The sequence below is a fragment of the Etheostoma spectabile genome, chromosome 2 (genome assembly GCF_008692095.1).
Source record: "Etheostoma spectabile isolate EspeVRDwgs_2016 chromosome 2, UIUC_Espe_1.0, whole genome shotgun sequence".
In the NCBI taxonomy this organism is placed as follows: Eukaryota; Metazoa; Chordata; class Actinopteri; order Perciformes; family Percidae; genus Etheostoma; species Etheostoma spectabile.
The window spans coordinates 1,159,505-1,174,992 of record NC_045734.1 but is presented as its reverse complement, the minus strand read 5'-3'; the positions used below and the strand labels follow the sequence as shown (position 1 = coordinate 1,174,992).

General features: G+C 42.9%; 1 protein-coding gene across 6 annotated transcripts in view; it reads right to left on the bottom strand.

The window, feature by feature from the left end:
• The window catches only part of LOC116694595 (VPS10 domain-containing receptor SorCS1), a 244,842-nt gene that overhangs the window by 64,754 nt on the left and 164,600 nt on the right, over window positions 1-15,488 (bottom strand). For all 6 annotated transcript variants that reach the window (XR_004333232.1, XR_004333231.1, XM_032524402.1 and 3 more), the window contains exon 5: window positions 6,550-6,623. Coding sequence is in view for 4 of the 6 variants with exons in the window: in XM_032524402.1 (XP_032380293.1) it covers window positions 6,550-6,623 (74 nt within the window). In the remaining 2 variants the exon portion in view is untranslated. The remainder of the gene's footprint in view (window positions 1-6,549; window positions 6,624-15,488) is intronic.

The following is a 15,488-nucleotide window of genomic DNA, read 5'->3' as shown; positions in this document are numbered from 1 at the left end:
ACGTCAATCACTCGCCTGAGCTCTGAATGGAAAAACTAACTGGGAAATGCAAAACCCCTAGAGGGCGCTCGGGGAACACCAATATCCGGATCATGGGAGTACCCAGGGGACGAGGGCCCAACCCCAAGAATTTTAAATTGCCGGCCCTGCAAGAGATCTATCCCGGGGTGGAAGCCCTTCATTGATAGAGCGCACCGACCCTCCAAGGCGACCCGAACCTCATGAGCCACCCAAACCCTTCGTTTTGAACTCACTACTTTCACACTTGGAGGCATCCTACAAAGGGCCGCAGCGGCAAAACACCTCTACCACGGTGGTAAAAGGATCCAAATCTTTCCGGATTACCCCCTGCCGTGGCTAGAAAGAGAGCGTTATTCAATCGCACCAGGAGCGGGCTTCGGGGCAGAACCCGGGTCGGGTAGGGCCTCCCTATCCTGCCAGACTCCTAATAACCCACAATGACACACAGATTCATTCATAGATGCCAAAAAAGCGGAGAAATATGCTGAACCCTTTGACCCCAGCTCGACTGAAATAAGCCCGGAGGACGCTTAAACGGATGCATTCACCGCTGATGCTTTGACTTTTGATATCCTTGGTGGCTATGTACGGTGCTTACTAGTTGCCTTTGTGGCTAGCGCTAGCACAACACACATCACCTATCCGCGTGAGTTAAATGCTCATACACACGCACACTACATCATCCCATGTGTCTATTAAACCACCATTATCTTCGATGAATAACTGAAAATTCCTTATCCTCCCTCATAACGACATGGATGGTACTGTTACCGTTTTTCTTATACATTTCTTTTTTTTCCGGGTTCAAATATCTAGGGCCCCACGCAATTTTTTCACCTGTTCTCTTAAAGTGGGGAAAATGGCTCACTGTTATTGAAACTATTCAATGAAATGACACCTATTTTTGTTTTTTGTATGTATATGGGGTTCAGTTCCTGGGTTTGGTTTCAACTCAGTTAAGTTTTAATCGTACATATTTAAACTATTTTCTCTTTTTGTTATATAGCAGGTGTGAATCCCTATTTTGGGAAATCTGACTGCAGTTTTCCCTCTTGCTATAGATAATGTGTGTAGCTATGTATGTTTTGTGCCCTGATATTACATTATTACGGCACTCAACTATCAATTTTTCTTCTCTTCACTAAACTACCTAAACGTTTTGTGTACTTACCAAGCTATGGGATCACAGATAGAGTTTGCATCGGCCACCAGAAGGTGGGGAAGTAACTTAAGTTACTGGTTCAGTGTACTTATTTCCCCTTTAAAGAAGCCGCGCCACATTCATTTTGAACGGGCAAGAGCAGCTTTGTTTTTCATTTTTTATTTTGGGGTGTGGGCTGACCTTGAAATGGTTGTGGGCAACGGGGGTAGAATGGTGGGGAGTGATAGTAAACCACTCACCTCAAATCCTACACTGACAACCGCACTGCCATGGATACTGTCCCCGATCATAACCCTGATGTATGTTTGGGTTAAAAATGACAGCGGGGGACAAAGGGTCTTCATTCTCCACTGGAATGTACGGGGAGTAAACAATCCATCAAAAGGGTAAAGTTCGGCACATCTAAGTCTCTGACCTCGGACATTATGTTTTTTACAGGAAACCACTTAAAAAGTAGCTCGCACGGCAGGTTTAAAAAGCAAATTGGATAGGGGAAGTTTACCACTAAAATTTTTCCCATCCAAAAAAGAGGTGCACCATTTACTGAAAGGTGTGCCCTTTTTACAGAAGAAACAATCACTGACAAAGGGGCCGCTATATTATTGTCTTTTGAAATCCATAACATTCCTTACTTAGAAAATATATATGCTCCCAACTAGAAAATCCCATTTTTTTTCAGAAGGTTTTTTCACTGTACCAGGATCTCACAAACACCATTTGATAATAGGGGCGACTTTAACACTGTCCTCGACACATATCTTGATGGGTCCTCTAGAAGAGACTCGAAAGAAACGCCTCTAGTGAATTTTTAAAATATGTTCTTAATAACACAAATGTTCTGGAATATTGGAGGGAAATGACCCTTCAGGTAGGACTATTCATTTTATTCACCTGTACACAAACTCCTACGGGTAGGATAGACACTTCCGGGTTTGGACGCCAGACTTGCCCGTCCACATTGAATTGAAATATCACAGCATTGTGATTTCAGACCACAGCCCACTCCCTTTCTCATTGTGTTTAGATCAGTAGATAACCCACACACCCATTGGAAACTGAATTTCGCACTTCTCACTGAAAAATTCTGCGACTATTTAAAAGACCAGATTTCTTTATATTTCGAAATAACGCAACTCTGATCCCTCTCCCTCCATCCTCGGGAAGCATTCAAGGCTTACATAAGAGCTGTATCATATCGTTCGAGGCCTCTAAGCGAAAAGTAAATAAACTAAACTGAAAGAACTAGAAGCCCAAATAAATTACTTGACATAGAAAATGCACACTCCCCCCGTTTTATGTTGCAGGAAAAATAGAAACACTTAAGTATGAATAAAATAAATTATCTCTGCTAAACTAAGAAAAGCATTTCTCCATACTAGGCAAAAATATTTGAATTTGGTGACAAACCACACAAGCTGCTAGCTAAAAACTCAGGAAAATAGAAAACGACAGAACGATACACAAGAAAAAGCCCGCAATAAAGCAATCCCTTCAAAGCCTAAGATATCAAAGACATATTTCTTGAATTTTATACTGATCTGTATACCTTCAAGACCACTTCAGACTCTGTAACCCATTATGCATTTTTAGACAGATGTGAGCTTCCCGACTGAGTGGAGGATGACTGTGTTTTCTTTGAATTCTGACCTCACAATTGCGAGGTTCGAGGTGCCATTTCCTCCCTAAAGAGTAATAAACACCCGTTTCCCGATGGACTCCAGGGAATTTTACAAACATTCCCTGAAAATCTATCTCCTTATCTGTTGAAAGTAGAACACGCCCAGATACAAGGTTTTTAATCTACCCCCCACCTTAACTGAGGCTGTGATCACATTATTCAAAAAAGGGAAGGACCCACAGGAAGTGGGGCTTACCGTCCTATCTCCCTCCTTAATGTCGTGGGAATTGTTTGCTAAGATACTGGCTAACGACTGAATCCTCTATTGGAAAAACTAGTTCATGTGGACCAGACAGGTTTTATTTCCAATAATGCTACTTCCCTCTTGACGTCTTTTCAATGTTTTATATACAAAGAGAGGGCCACCTACTGATTTTGTCATACTTGCACTTGACGCTGAAAGGCATTTGACCAGATTGATGGTGCTACTTATTTAAGTTCTTAATAGTTCAATTTTGGAAGTAAATTCTTGTCACTTATTAAACTCATTTACAGGAATCCCATGGCTCAAATCCTAAAAAACCGGACAATATCCTCCCCGTTTAGCCTAAACAGAGGGACAAGACAGGGTTGCCCGTTATCCCCTTTATCTTTGCACTGGGTTTTAACCTCTAGCCCAAAAAATCGATTAGAACCCCAGATCTATGGTTATTCCACCAAAGAACCAATAATAAGATATCATTGTACGCAGAGATATCTTGTTATATATACACAGCCTGAAATTACTATCCCAAATCTTCTTGAAAAAATCACCTGTTTGGACCCTTTTCGGGGTTTTCGGGTCAAATTTGGGCTAAAAGCGTTTTAATGCCATCTATATGATGACCTAGCACACCTGGACCACTTCCCCTTTAAGGGTTTTCCCCCGAAAATTTACCTATTTGGGATTGAAGTGACAAGCAGCACTCCTCTCTGTTTCAAACAAATTTCCCCCCCCTAATAGAGCGATTGCGGACTAGATTTCATTCTGGGGCACCCCCCACTTTCTTTAATTGGAAGATTAATGCTTAAAGATGGGTTTTCCTCCCGCAATTGTTATATCTTTTTTAAAACCTCCCGATGTTTCTCAAAAAAAAATCTTTTTAAACAACTAGATTCCTTAAAAGTTTCCTTTTCTGTGGGGGCAAAGGGCTCACAGAATTGGCAAAAACATCTCTGTGACCGAAGCCAAAGGGGGGATTGGCCATCCCAGACTTTTTGCTATACTACTGGGCCTCAGCAATCAAATTTTCCCCTTTTGGGTTTGGGCACCATCAAAACCAAAGTCTGACTGCTACTACTGAGCGGGAAACTGCCACCCGGGATTCTATGGCCCGCGGTCCTACTAGCTCCGGTCGCGATTAAAAAAAAACTGTATATAACAATCCCATCATACATAGCATGATCCTACCTGGAAACAATCAGGGCCTCCTTTAAACTTAAACCGGTTTTCTCTTCTATTACCATCGCTAAAACCCCACATTGCCCCTTCCAGCTTGGATGAGCCTCTCTACATGGAGTGAGAAGGTGTCCATTGTGTTGGGGGCTTATACGTGGAGCTCTTTTCTTCTTCACACAATTCAGAGGAAATATGAGCTGGGAATAATGACTTTTTTTCGTTACCTACAATTAGGGACTACGTTCGAAACACTTGATGATTTTAGACGGGAAACACAATCTAGAATGAGGACCTGCCTGAAATTTTTCCCTACGGAGTAAACTCATATCCCGCTTTATGACAAACTCTTTTTAATAAGCTCCCCATCAAATGAAAATTTTAACATAATGGGAAGAGGGGTTGTGAAACCCATCCAATGTTTATGGAAGGAAATCTTGAAAAAATACCAATTTTTTCAGATAACGCAAGAATTGTCTTATCCAATTTAAAATCATACATAGGGTTTTATTACTCGAGAAAAACTACATACCCCTATACCCAGAGGTCACCTATGTGTATAATGCCACTCTTCCGTACAACACTTCTCCATAGTTTTTGCTTGTGGCCCAAGGTCCAAACCCTTCTGGATTGATTTTTAGCATTATGTCTGAGGTCATAATATTTTCAACAACCTGAGCCCCTGTTCATCATCTTGGAATATCGGAGACCTTCAGGGCACTGACTGTGGCACAGCAGTGCTTTCCCCTCATACTGTCTTATATGCAAAGAGATTAATCCTACTCTTGTGGAAGAGCACGTCTGTGCCTACCTCCCCCAAAATGTGGTTGGACGATTTAACTAATACCTTCATTTAGAAAGAATAGTACACGCTGAAGACAGGGTCAACTTATTTATAAACATGGAAACCACTTATATCATACCTAAAACCACAAACCTATACAACAATCTGCATCCTAGCACACTATGACAAGTTGTATTGGTCTTAGAGTGATGGTCTGGTGGTCTAGTGGGGAGGGTGGTGATCCCACGAGTGGGGTTAATAGGGCGGGTAGGGGTTGGGATAGTGGGAGGGATCGTGGTCGCCTGGTGATAGTCTTTTTTCTCGTTTTTTTTTTGTACTGTTACTTCGTTGGGCTTTGTCCGTTTTAACTGTTTGTTTTTTTTTTTACCTTAAAAAAAAAAAAAGATTCAAATGTATAGTAAAATTGTAGGGTGATTCAAATTCTTCAATAAGATGTAACAAAATTGTATTGCATTTGAAAAAAAGAAATTTAATTTTTTTTTTTTTTTATATTATGAGTAAAAGTTGACATTTTCCAGCCCTGTGATTATCCATCAACATCCATTCCTTTAATTGTATCTAAATACTCCAAATTTTTGGGTATAATTTCCTATAAATGAGGTTTATTGACCATAAATTCCAAAAATAACTGTGAAACTAATAAGTTAGTGTTACGTAGTGTTGAAAAGTTTAAAAATAATTAACAAACATTGAAGAAAAGCGTCAAAAGTGTTGAAAACAGGGATTAAAATGTAAGAAAAAGTTAAAAACATCGCTACAAAGTTTCCACAAAAGTGTTGATTTTCAATTTTGACGGGAAGACCACACAAGGGATAAAGCGTATCTAACAGGTTAGAGAGCTGGTATTTGGAGCAGTGAACAGTGTCAGTCTGTAAATTTAACATTAGCTTGAAAAGTATTGTCAAGTGTAACACACTAACATTTTAATAAATTAGTTTTTTTTTTTATATATTAGCTAGGGTTACTTAACCCTCATGTTGTCCTTGGGTCCAATTGACCTGTTTTTTGTTATTTATTTGTTTTTACACAAAAAAAGGGCCGTCAAAAGAAGCGCTGAATATGTAAACATTAAAAATATCAAAAAACTTTGAAAAAAACATTAAAAAAAAAGCAATAATATGGGAAAAAGCAATAATAATGTTGAAAAAAAATTGACCAAACCGTTTTGTTTTCATGGTTGACGGGAAGGGTTAAAAGTTGACATAAATCTATCTAATTTGAAAGATATAATCTTAGGAGGATCGATAAAAAACTGCATTATTTTATCTGATTATTTTCATATAGAAACAACATAGATTACAATATGCTGGGGCTTTACCATGTTTAATATGTAGGACAGCAACAACCTAGAGTTAAATTTAGGGGAAATAATCATTAGGTGAATGCAGATTAGAATTCTTTTTTCATTCGGCCCTGACCTGAATAGAACAAAAACAGTACTGTGTATTTTAGATCTAGTTCATCCATTTATATTGCCTACCACTTGTTTAACAATGCTCAGTACTTACCAGTAGAAGCGATTGGGAGCCACTCTCTCGTGCACTACCTGCCACCTCCTCCCAAACTCCACCGAGCTGTAGAGCTGTAGCAAGACAACCAGGCACCAGTTAGTATTCATTCACATACCATCTTAACAGCTGATCAAATTTACTGTTTTGTACAACATAAGCCGTACTACTATCAAATGCTGCGCTGCATTTGCTCTCAAATGATGTGCACAGGATATTTTCTCCTGGTTTGTTTCCCCTCTTTGATTTACTTAATACCTCAGTGATCCTTCTAACAGCCGCAGTATAGCGGCGAGTGGGAGACAAACTCTCTCTCTCACACACACACACACACACACACACACACACACACGCTGTAAATAAGTTCTTTAGTTGAATCCAGTAAATAAGATTAGAATTGACATAGCATTTCAACACTGCAGAGGAATAAACAATAACACTTCTGATTTTGGACATGACTACACATTCTCACTCCCATCGTGTCAAAATGCAATGCTTGGTGAGCTGCGAAAAAGGCTCTTCCAAATTGATTATAACTTCCTGCTTAGCACCAAACAGAAAGATAAAGTAAGGGAAGGTCTGGTTTCCTTCAGTTGAAGGTCTGGCTTGTCCACACAGAAGAGGAAATAAACATGTTCTGGTTTATTATTATTTACTGTAAACCAATCACAATCGTCTTGGGCTGTGCTTAGTGCCGGACTGCGCCACGGTGCCTCTGCTAAATAGTCTCAGGAAGGAACTTGTTTTGGTGGAACATGTGTACGTTCAGAAGTAGTTTTTGTTGTGCAACAGAAAACTCAGCTTGGACAGATAGTCTAGCTAGCTGTCTGGATTTACCCTACAGAGATCTGAAGATCAGGTAACCATAGTCCTCAGACATCCACCGGAGGTTAGAACACAAAGAACACAAATAAAGCGGAAGGAAACAGACATCCGGCCAAAATGAGGGTCATCCTGCCAAACTGAGCCACCTGAACAATCCCCGTAGGGGAACGTTGTAGATGTAGACCAACAACCCACTGAAGAACATTGTGGAGAGTTTTGCAGCTAGAGACCTTATATTTCTCAGGAGTTGAAAAAACTAAACAGAAAAAAGGGAGTACGTCATTTGACCAAAATCATGACTCCAGATGAATGCTAATGTTGCTCTGTGTCTGCTGGATGTGTAACACTCTATAACTCCATGATAATAGTGTCTTTGATGATTAGCTTGCAAGCAAATCATGTCTCAAATTGACAAAAAATGTGGTTTCCAATGGGTTGCAATCATCTTCTTTGCAGCTTTACGTCCAGCAAAACACAGTATGTTTCGGAGTTCCAGAGAGTTGAAAGGTTGACAAATCATTATATGTCAGAACACTGACAGTAACAGGCACAGTAACAGAAATTTGGGGTGCAATACTGTTCCAGAACCGACTAAGCCGAGAGCACTCCTAGACCATGTGAAGAAATTTACCTTGTGCTTTTATTGGACACAAAGTGCATAAAGGGCTGTTAATCATTTTCATGTGGTGCATTTTCACGGGGGTAAGATATGACCTGTGAATGAAATTGTAGTGAATCTGCTGATGGTCTGGATTGTGAGATACTTCTAGAATCCGAGACCATACATCATGCCAGTTTAGATTGCTACTCAGTCCTGAGCAATTGCATGCCCAGATTCTCTCAATAGAAAGGCCAGAGCGGCCAGATATCACCAAGAACTTATAAAGCCTTGATAGCATCCCACAGTTTTTAGACTGCACAGTAAATAACTTCCTGATAGGATGGATGGGCAAAGGCCTCTGCCAGGGGACGCTGTATGCCTTGATGTTAATTGAAGGTAAAAGAAGAAAGAGGAACATGGCAGATTGAATGCGTTCTGCGAGTCAGAAAAAGGCAATAAGCCAACCTCGCTGAAAATGTCTTTTATATAACAAAGCCCCCCCTGTTCCCATTGTGGGGCTGTTATCGGCCTCCCACCAATCACGAGTGCTGTAATATTGATTTTAGGGGGAAAATTGTGCCAGTTACAAGCTATATGGCAGGATGTTTCAGCCAATCTCCAAGTCTTGATAAGATGTGAGATAATGGGGCCAAAGTGTAGCTGGCACTGTTTGTTAGAACCATTGGCAAAAAGAACGTCAAGGAGTGACCAAGGCTCTGTCATGGTCAGCACTTTCTAAGTTACGCCAGCAGACAGACACATCTGGGTAAAACCAAGTGAGGAAGGACCTCAACACAAAGGCCCAGAAGTAATGTTTGAAGTTGGGAACTGAGAGGCCACCATCCTCTCTCCTCCTCTGTAAAGTGGACATTTTAAGTTGCTACCATTTGCCTTTCCAGATAAATTTAGATACCACTGATTGTAGTTTATGCCAATAGTCAGCAGGAGAGGAGAGAGGTAGGGGAGAGCTGACAAAATTAATCCTGGGTAGAACATTAATTTTAACCACTGAGATACGGGCTTGAATAGACATGGCGAGACCCATCCACTTTACCATGTCTTTCAAGACGTTGAGAGCAACAGAATAGTTATGCTTAATAATCTGGTTTAAGCAGGGGAAAACCTCAATGCCCAAATATTTAAACTGCTTAACAACGGGAATGTTAGCAGGGATAATTGAACCGCGGGCGGAGTCATTTAAATGAAGTAGTGCAGACTTTGACCAGTTCCTTTTAAAGCCTAGTAAGCTTTCATACTCTTTGCATAATGAAAGAAGGTGAGCAAGAGACCGAGAGGGGTTCTCTAAGAAAACCAAGACATTGTCTGCAAATAATAAGACATGGTGCTGTGTATTTCAAATGCATATCGGTGACACCATATTTGATTGGTGAATAGCTTGATCCAGAGGCTCTAGAGAGAAGACAAATAATGCTGGACTCAAGGGGCAACCTTGGTGGGAGGACCTAGAAACTGGAAATAAAGAGGAGGAGGTGTGTCTGGTTAAGACTCGGGCTGAGGAATTAGAATACAAAACTTCAATCATACCAATGAAAGTGTTGCCAAAGTCCATCACCTCTAAAACTGACCATATCACCACTCAAGTCTGTTAAAAGCTTTCTGTCCTTTGCACATCAACAATGTGGAGAGGGTGTCTCACATTGTCTGCTGCTAGTCTTGTTTTTATGAATCCTGTTTATACAGAGGGACAAAGAGGCGGCTGTGGCTCAGTGGTAGAGCGGTTGCCTGCCAGTTGAAAGGTTGGTGGTTCGATCCCCTGCAGTCATTGTCAAAGTGTCCTTGGGCAAGACACTGAACCCCGAGTTGCCCCCGGTGCTGCGCATCGGAGTGTGAATGTGTGTGAATGTTTATCTGATGAGCAGGTGGCACCTTGTACAGCAGCCCCGGCCACAGTGTATGAATGTGTGTGAATGGTGAATGTTTCCTGTAGATGTTTTGAGCAGTTGTTAAGACTGGAAAAGCGCTATATAAATACAGCACATTTACAAAGAGAATGGGTGACTACGCAGGATCTTCCCCTTTGCGTTGAGAGCCGTAAGTTGGTACCGGTCATTGGTCCATTTCCTGTCAAAAAATGTATTAACACTGTTGCTGTGAGACTGAAGTTAGCTAGGACCATGAGGGTTCATCCGACATTCCACGTGAGCCCTGTAAAACCTGCTCAAGAGAGTCAGCTGGTGCCCTCCTCCGCACATCATTGATGGAGGCCCTGTCTATACCGTGAAGAGGCTTATTGCTGTCAGAAGACGAGGGAGAGGCCGTCAGTACCTTGTGGACCGGGAGGGGTACGGGCCCTAAGAAAGGTCCTGGGTGTCAGCTAGCAACATATTAGATCTTGAGCTTATTCCTGAGTTCCACCAGCAACACCCTGAAGATCCTGGAGTTGACCTTTAAGGGAGGGGTACTGTCCTGTCTCGTTTCTGTATCAAGTTTTTGTTTTTAGTTTGTTTTGTGTTTTCCGTTAAGTTTCCCATTTCCCTTACCTTCTTGTTTAATAATTTCAGATCTGATGATTCCCTGGTCTTTGTCCTCCTTCCCACCTGGGTGATTACATGTCCCCGCCCCTAAGGTGTTGCATTTGCATCTCATTGTCCGCCCTGTCTTGTGTATTTAAGCTCAGTTTTACCCTTACTCCTGTGCAAGATTTTCTGATTTCCTTGTGTGTAGCCTAAAAGCATGTGGCCCTGTTTCCTGTGTTCATGATTGCCTTGGATTTTTGACTACTGCTTGTTTTTCAGATTTCCCTTTGCCTGACACCATTGCCTGTCAGTTTTAACAGTGCTCTAATTAACCATTGAACTTCAACTTACCTGAGTTGAGCATCCATTTCCTGGTGTGCGTGATAGGCGGAGAAATATATCTCTTAATCTAAACTTGTTGTGGTTCTGCTGCCGTTTATGTTCCTTTCCCCCTTTTCCCTGTGTGTCTGTGTCCATGTTGTCTGTCATCCACACGATGGCGTCCTACGAGGAACGGGGTCTACCTGCACAGCTGCACCTCATCATCATCATCCATCTATCTGCACAGCTGCACCTCATCATCATCACCACCACCACCACAGTATTTAAACCCGGGCTGACCACCTCTTCAGCGCCACTTTGTTACATACCACTACGTGGTGACTAGGCCAGTCATCTAGTAAATGTTTCTTGTGAGACTTTTTACTACGTTGTCTAAACCTTGTCTTCCTGTCACAGATTCCGTGTTCCGTCACTACTCTGTAAAGCTTCCCCAGAAGTACTCCGTTTGGATTCCCACCTACTCCTTCACCGTCTGCTGTTCTTTGGTTGTTGTTTTTTTGGATTAAACCTTTTGTTACCCTTTTTTCGTTCTCCTGTGTGGTTCTGTGTCCGGTTCCAACTGAAACCCCAACAGAACAAACTGGCCAAATGGACCCCGTGGAAGCACCACAGGATAACGACGGGGAGGGCGCCCAGCGGGCTCTTCACTCCCAGGGAATCCTACTCGGACAACTCGGACTACTCCGCACGCTGCTGGAGAACAATCAGCTGCTCATCCCCCAAGTCACCAGACTAACCGAGCAGGTAGATAAACTGTCTGTCTCTCCCTCTCCCTCTCAACCTGTCTCTCCACCTGCCCCTACAGTCATGGCTGCTGCTCAACTTCCCCGCGAGCCTCCCATCTGCTTGCCTGAACCTTTTTCGAGGGAATTGGACAAATGTCGGGGGTTTCTACTGCAGTGTGGACTCATTTTTCACCAACGCTTGTCCTTCGCTTCAGACTCTTCCAAAGTACATTACGTCATAGGATTACTCAGGGGAAGGGCACTAGCTTGGGCAGAAGCAGTGTGTGCTAGCCGTCTCACTACTGGGATATCTTTTAATGACTTTACCGCAGATTTTACTACCGTCTTTGACCACCCGGACTACGTCAGGTGTGCAGCTAGGCGCTTGCTTAGCCTCCGTCAAGGAGCGGACAGCGTGGCAGACTACTCGGTGGGATTCCGGACGCTGGCTACTGATTCCGGATGGAACGAGGAGGCACTTCGTGGGGTTTTTGTGAATGGATTATGTGAAGGAATTAAGGATGAACTAGCACTCCGGGATGAGAGAGGCAGCCGGCCGGATCCCGTCAGATGGACTACTGCTCTGACCAGGCTTTGCAGACCGTCCTCCCCAACGTTTCCAAGTACCTCGCCGATCGACGCATCCGGAGAATCCGCAGTGGAGGCGATGCAGCTGGGTCACACCCGTCTGTCTCCTGCTGAGAGACGCCGCCGCATACAGGCAGGTGAGTGCCTGTATTGTGGTGATCCCACTCATCGTGTGGCTACTTGTACTACTCGGGCCGAAAGACAAGGCTCATCAGTAAATGTGGGGGTACTGACGAGCCCTATCCCTGAACCCACAACCCTCCGTCTCCAGATCCCTACCAACCTGCAATATGAGGCCCTTTCACTGCCTATTGCGGCTGTTATTGACTCTGGTGCTGAGGACAATTTTATTGACATTAGCGTAGCCGAGCAAGCTTGGGTTACCCACGGAGCCCATAGATACTCCATTCCGGGTCACCGCCATTGATGGCCACACGTTGGCCCGTATAACCCACCAGACTGTGCCAGTCACGTTGAGCCTGTCCGGGAACCACCGTGAGACCATTTGTTTTAGGATAATTTTCGGCCTCTACCACACTGCTTATTCTCGGATTTCCGTGGCTTAAAGTACATAACCCCTAGAATGATTGGCAGCGTCTCACGATCCTTAGTTGGAGTGACCACTGTCATTCCGTTTGCTTAGGCTCTGCTGTCCCACCGGCCGAACGTGGTCCTGCCGCAGTGAAGACACCATCGGACCTGTCCACGGTCCCTCCCGACTACATGGGTCTGGCGGAGGTTTTCAGTAAAGCCAAGGCCTTATCGCTTCCTCCCCATAGACCCTAAGACTGTGCCATTGAGCTGCTCCCTGACACCCCGTATCCCGCTAGCCGCTTGTTCAGTTTGTCTCGGCCAAAGCAGGAGGCTATGGAGAGGTACAGTCCCTGACAAAAGTCTTGCTGCTTGTGTACAAGTTGACCTGAAGTGCCGCTGAAATATATTTCTAATCAAGATTTATTTACAAGAAATGGCTCATTTTAATCCCAACAGCTTTTGTAATAATGTTTCAGTGCAAAAAGAAACTGTCAGAAAGTATTCTAATATTCACAGCTTGGTAAAGCCCATTGAGTCAATTTTTGCAAAGACATAAGTGTTGTCGCCTTGTCATATGAGCTTCAACTGTGACTAATAATGGATCAATTAGGTCTCAGGTGTGTATAAAAACAACCCCAGTACACTAGACCTTCACATCAACTGCAACTAGACCTCTGCAAACATGCCTAAGATTCACCCTGATTATCAAGAGGCTGAAGACCAGATCCACCGCTGATGTGGCAGACACCTTCAATGTGTCTCAGTGTCAAGTACAGAGGATTAAAAAACATTTGAAGACACTGGAGATGTTTTTGACAAGCCCAGGTCAGGCACACCCCGCAAGACAACTGCTCGAGAGGACCTTTTGCTGGCTCGAAAATCCAAGGCCAGCCCATTTTCCACTGCAGCAGAGCTCCACCAGACCTGATCCCCTGAAGTCCCTGGCTGTGTCTCAAATTGCGCACTTACGTTAGTGCACTTACAGAAGTACACTTTGTGCACTACGTACTATCTTGCATAGTGCGTAAATTTCGACAGGAGTGTTGTCTCAAATCGCGCACTTCCATGTGCACTTACCGGAAATGACGACCACATTTCATCCCTTCTTCTTCTGTACAATTGGGAATTTCACCAAGGGGGGGGGGGGGAAATCATTCCAGTCTGCCATTGTTTTTCGTCAAAAATAATTCCTGCTTTGTTTTTGATATTTATTCAACAAAATAAATGTGGTTTTTATTTGCTCCGTGTCACGACAGGATGACGACAGCGACGCCGCCGTCATGCCTCCCCCAATTAGCTGAAAACTGTACACTGTATTGTAATATTCCTTCTTGTTACTGCACTCTTTTCAACTAATTATCTATACCTATTCTTTGCAGTCCACTCTTTTATGTATATGTTTATGCTCTAAGGATAAGTAACGTTAATATATTACTGTTCATTTTAATGTTCAACGGTTTCGTGAGGACATCCGTGTGGCCCAGAGATAACACTGTTGTTTGTGAAGCATTTCCCTTACAACTTACCTAATACACAAAACATCATTACATATTTTATATAAGTTGTATTTTTGATCTAAATTGTCTTCATACATGATAATACAATAGTGAAAGCAGAAGGAACAGAATTGACATTTAAATAGATCCCATTCCTCTATTCGTATATGCAACATTGTATGCTTGCAACAGTCATGCAACGTGTAATACAAAAGATAACAAACTTAAATACTTTTAATATGATTTTATTTTGTAAATGTGCTTGTAGTTCTGCAGGCTTCCCCCCCCCCCAAGCCGGAGCTAGTTTGATGGGGACAGGGACATGAGGGGGGACTTCAGGCTCTCCAAGGGATCCTTCTACGGTCTGATGGCCATCGTCGCCCCTAAATGACGGCCCTCTATTCCTCATTTGTCCCTGAAGAGACGGATTATACAGGATATTCATCAGGGGGAGGCAGTAGATACAGGATATACATCAGGGGGAGGCAGTATTAACAGTATATACATCAGTGGGAGGCAGTAACAACGGATACGTTAACATAACGCTACTGTTAACGTTACCGGCAGACAATCAGCTGATCGCTATTTCGCTGTACATCGGAATATGTCCAACTTGTTAAGATCACACATTTACCACTAAAATCTTCTACAGCGGGACGATGGTTTAACACAAACAACAATATAATACAACACATGTAAAGTTAGCTTAGAACTTATTTGCCAATCTGGTTAAACTGCCGCTGTTAAGGTTGGCTTGCTAGCACGTCAAATTACGGTACTACTAAAGGTTATAATTTGTGGTGCAAAAATCATTACTGACAGTAAAATTTACCAAATATACAAATACAGGTACATTATATGTTATACAGTATAACAAAAAGACTCACGTTCAACTTTGTATTACTCCGTTGGTCTCGCTATCGCGTCTTCGGCCGCCATCTTCAAAAGTTTTTCAACTCTTGTTAGCTCCGCCCCTTCTGCAACATAGCCAAGATGGCGACCGTTGAGTGTGGAAATTTTTTGTCTGTTTTGAGTGCACCATCCGGGTATTAAAGTGTACTTAATTTGACCGCACTTCGACAATGTGAACGCACTATGTACTCAAATAGTTAGTATTTAGTACAGAAGTGCGCGATTTGAGACACAGCCCCTGTGTCAACCAGAACGGTTTGTCGGATTCTGTCTCGAAATGGCCATGGTCGAATCAGTGCCCAGAAGCCAGCACTAAACAAAAGACAATTGAAAAACCGTGTGGCATTTGCCAAGGCCCACAGCCTGCTAAAAGGATGGACGCTGGAGAAGTGAAAGAAAGTGGATTTTTCAGATGAATCTTCTGTTGAATTACACCACA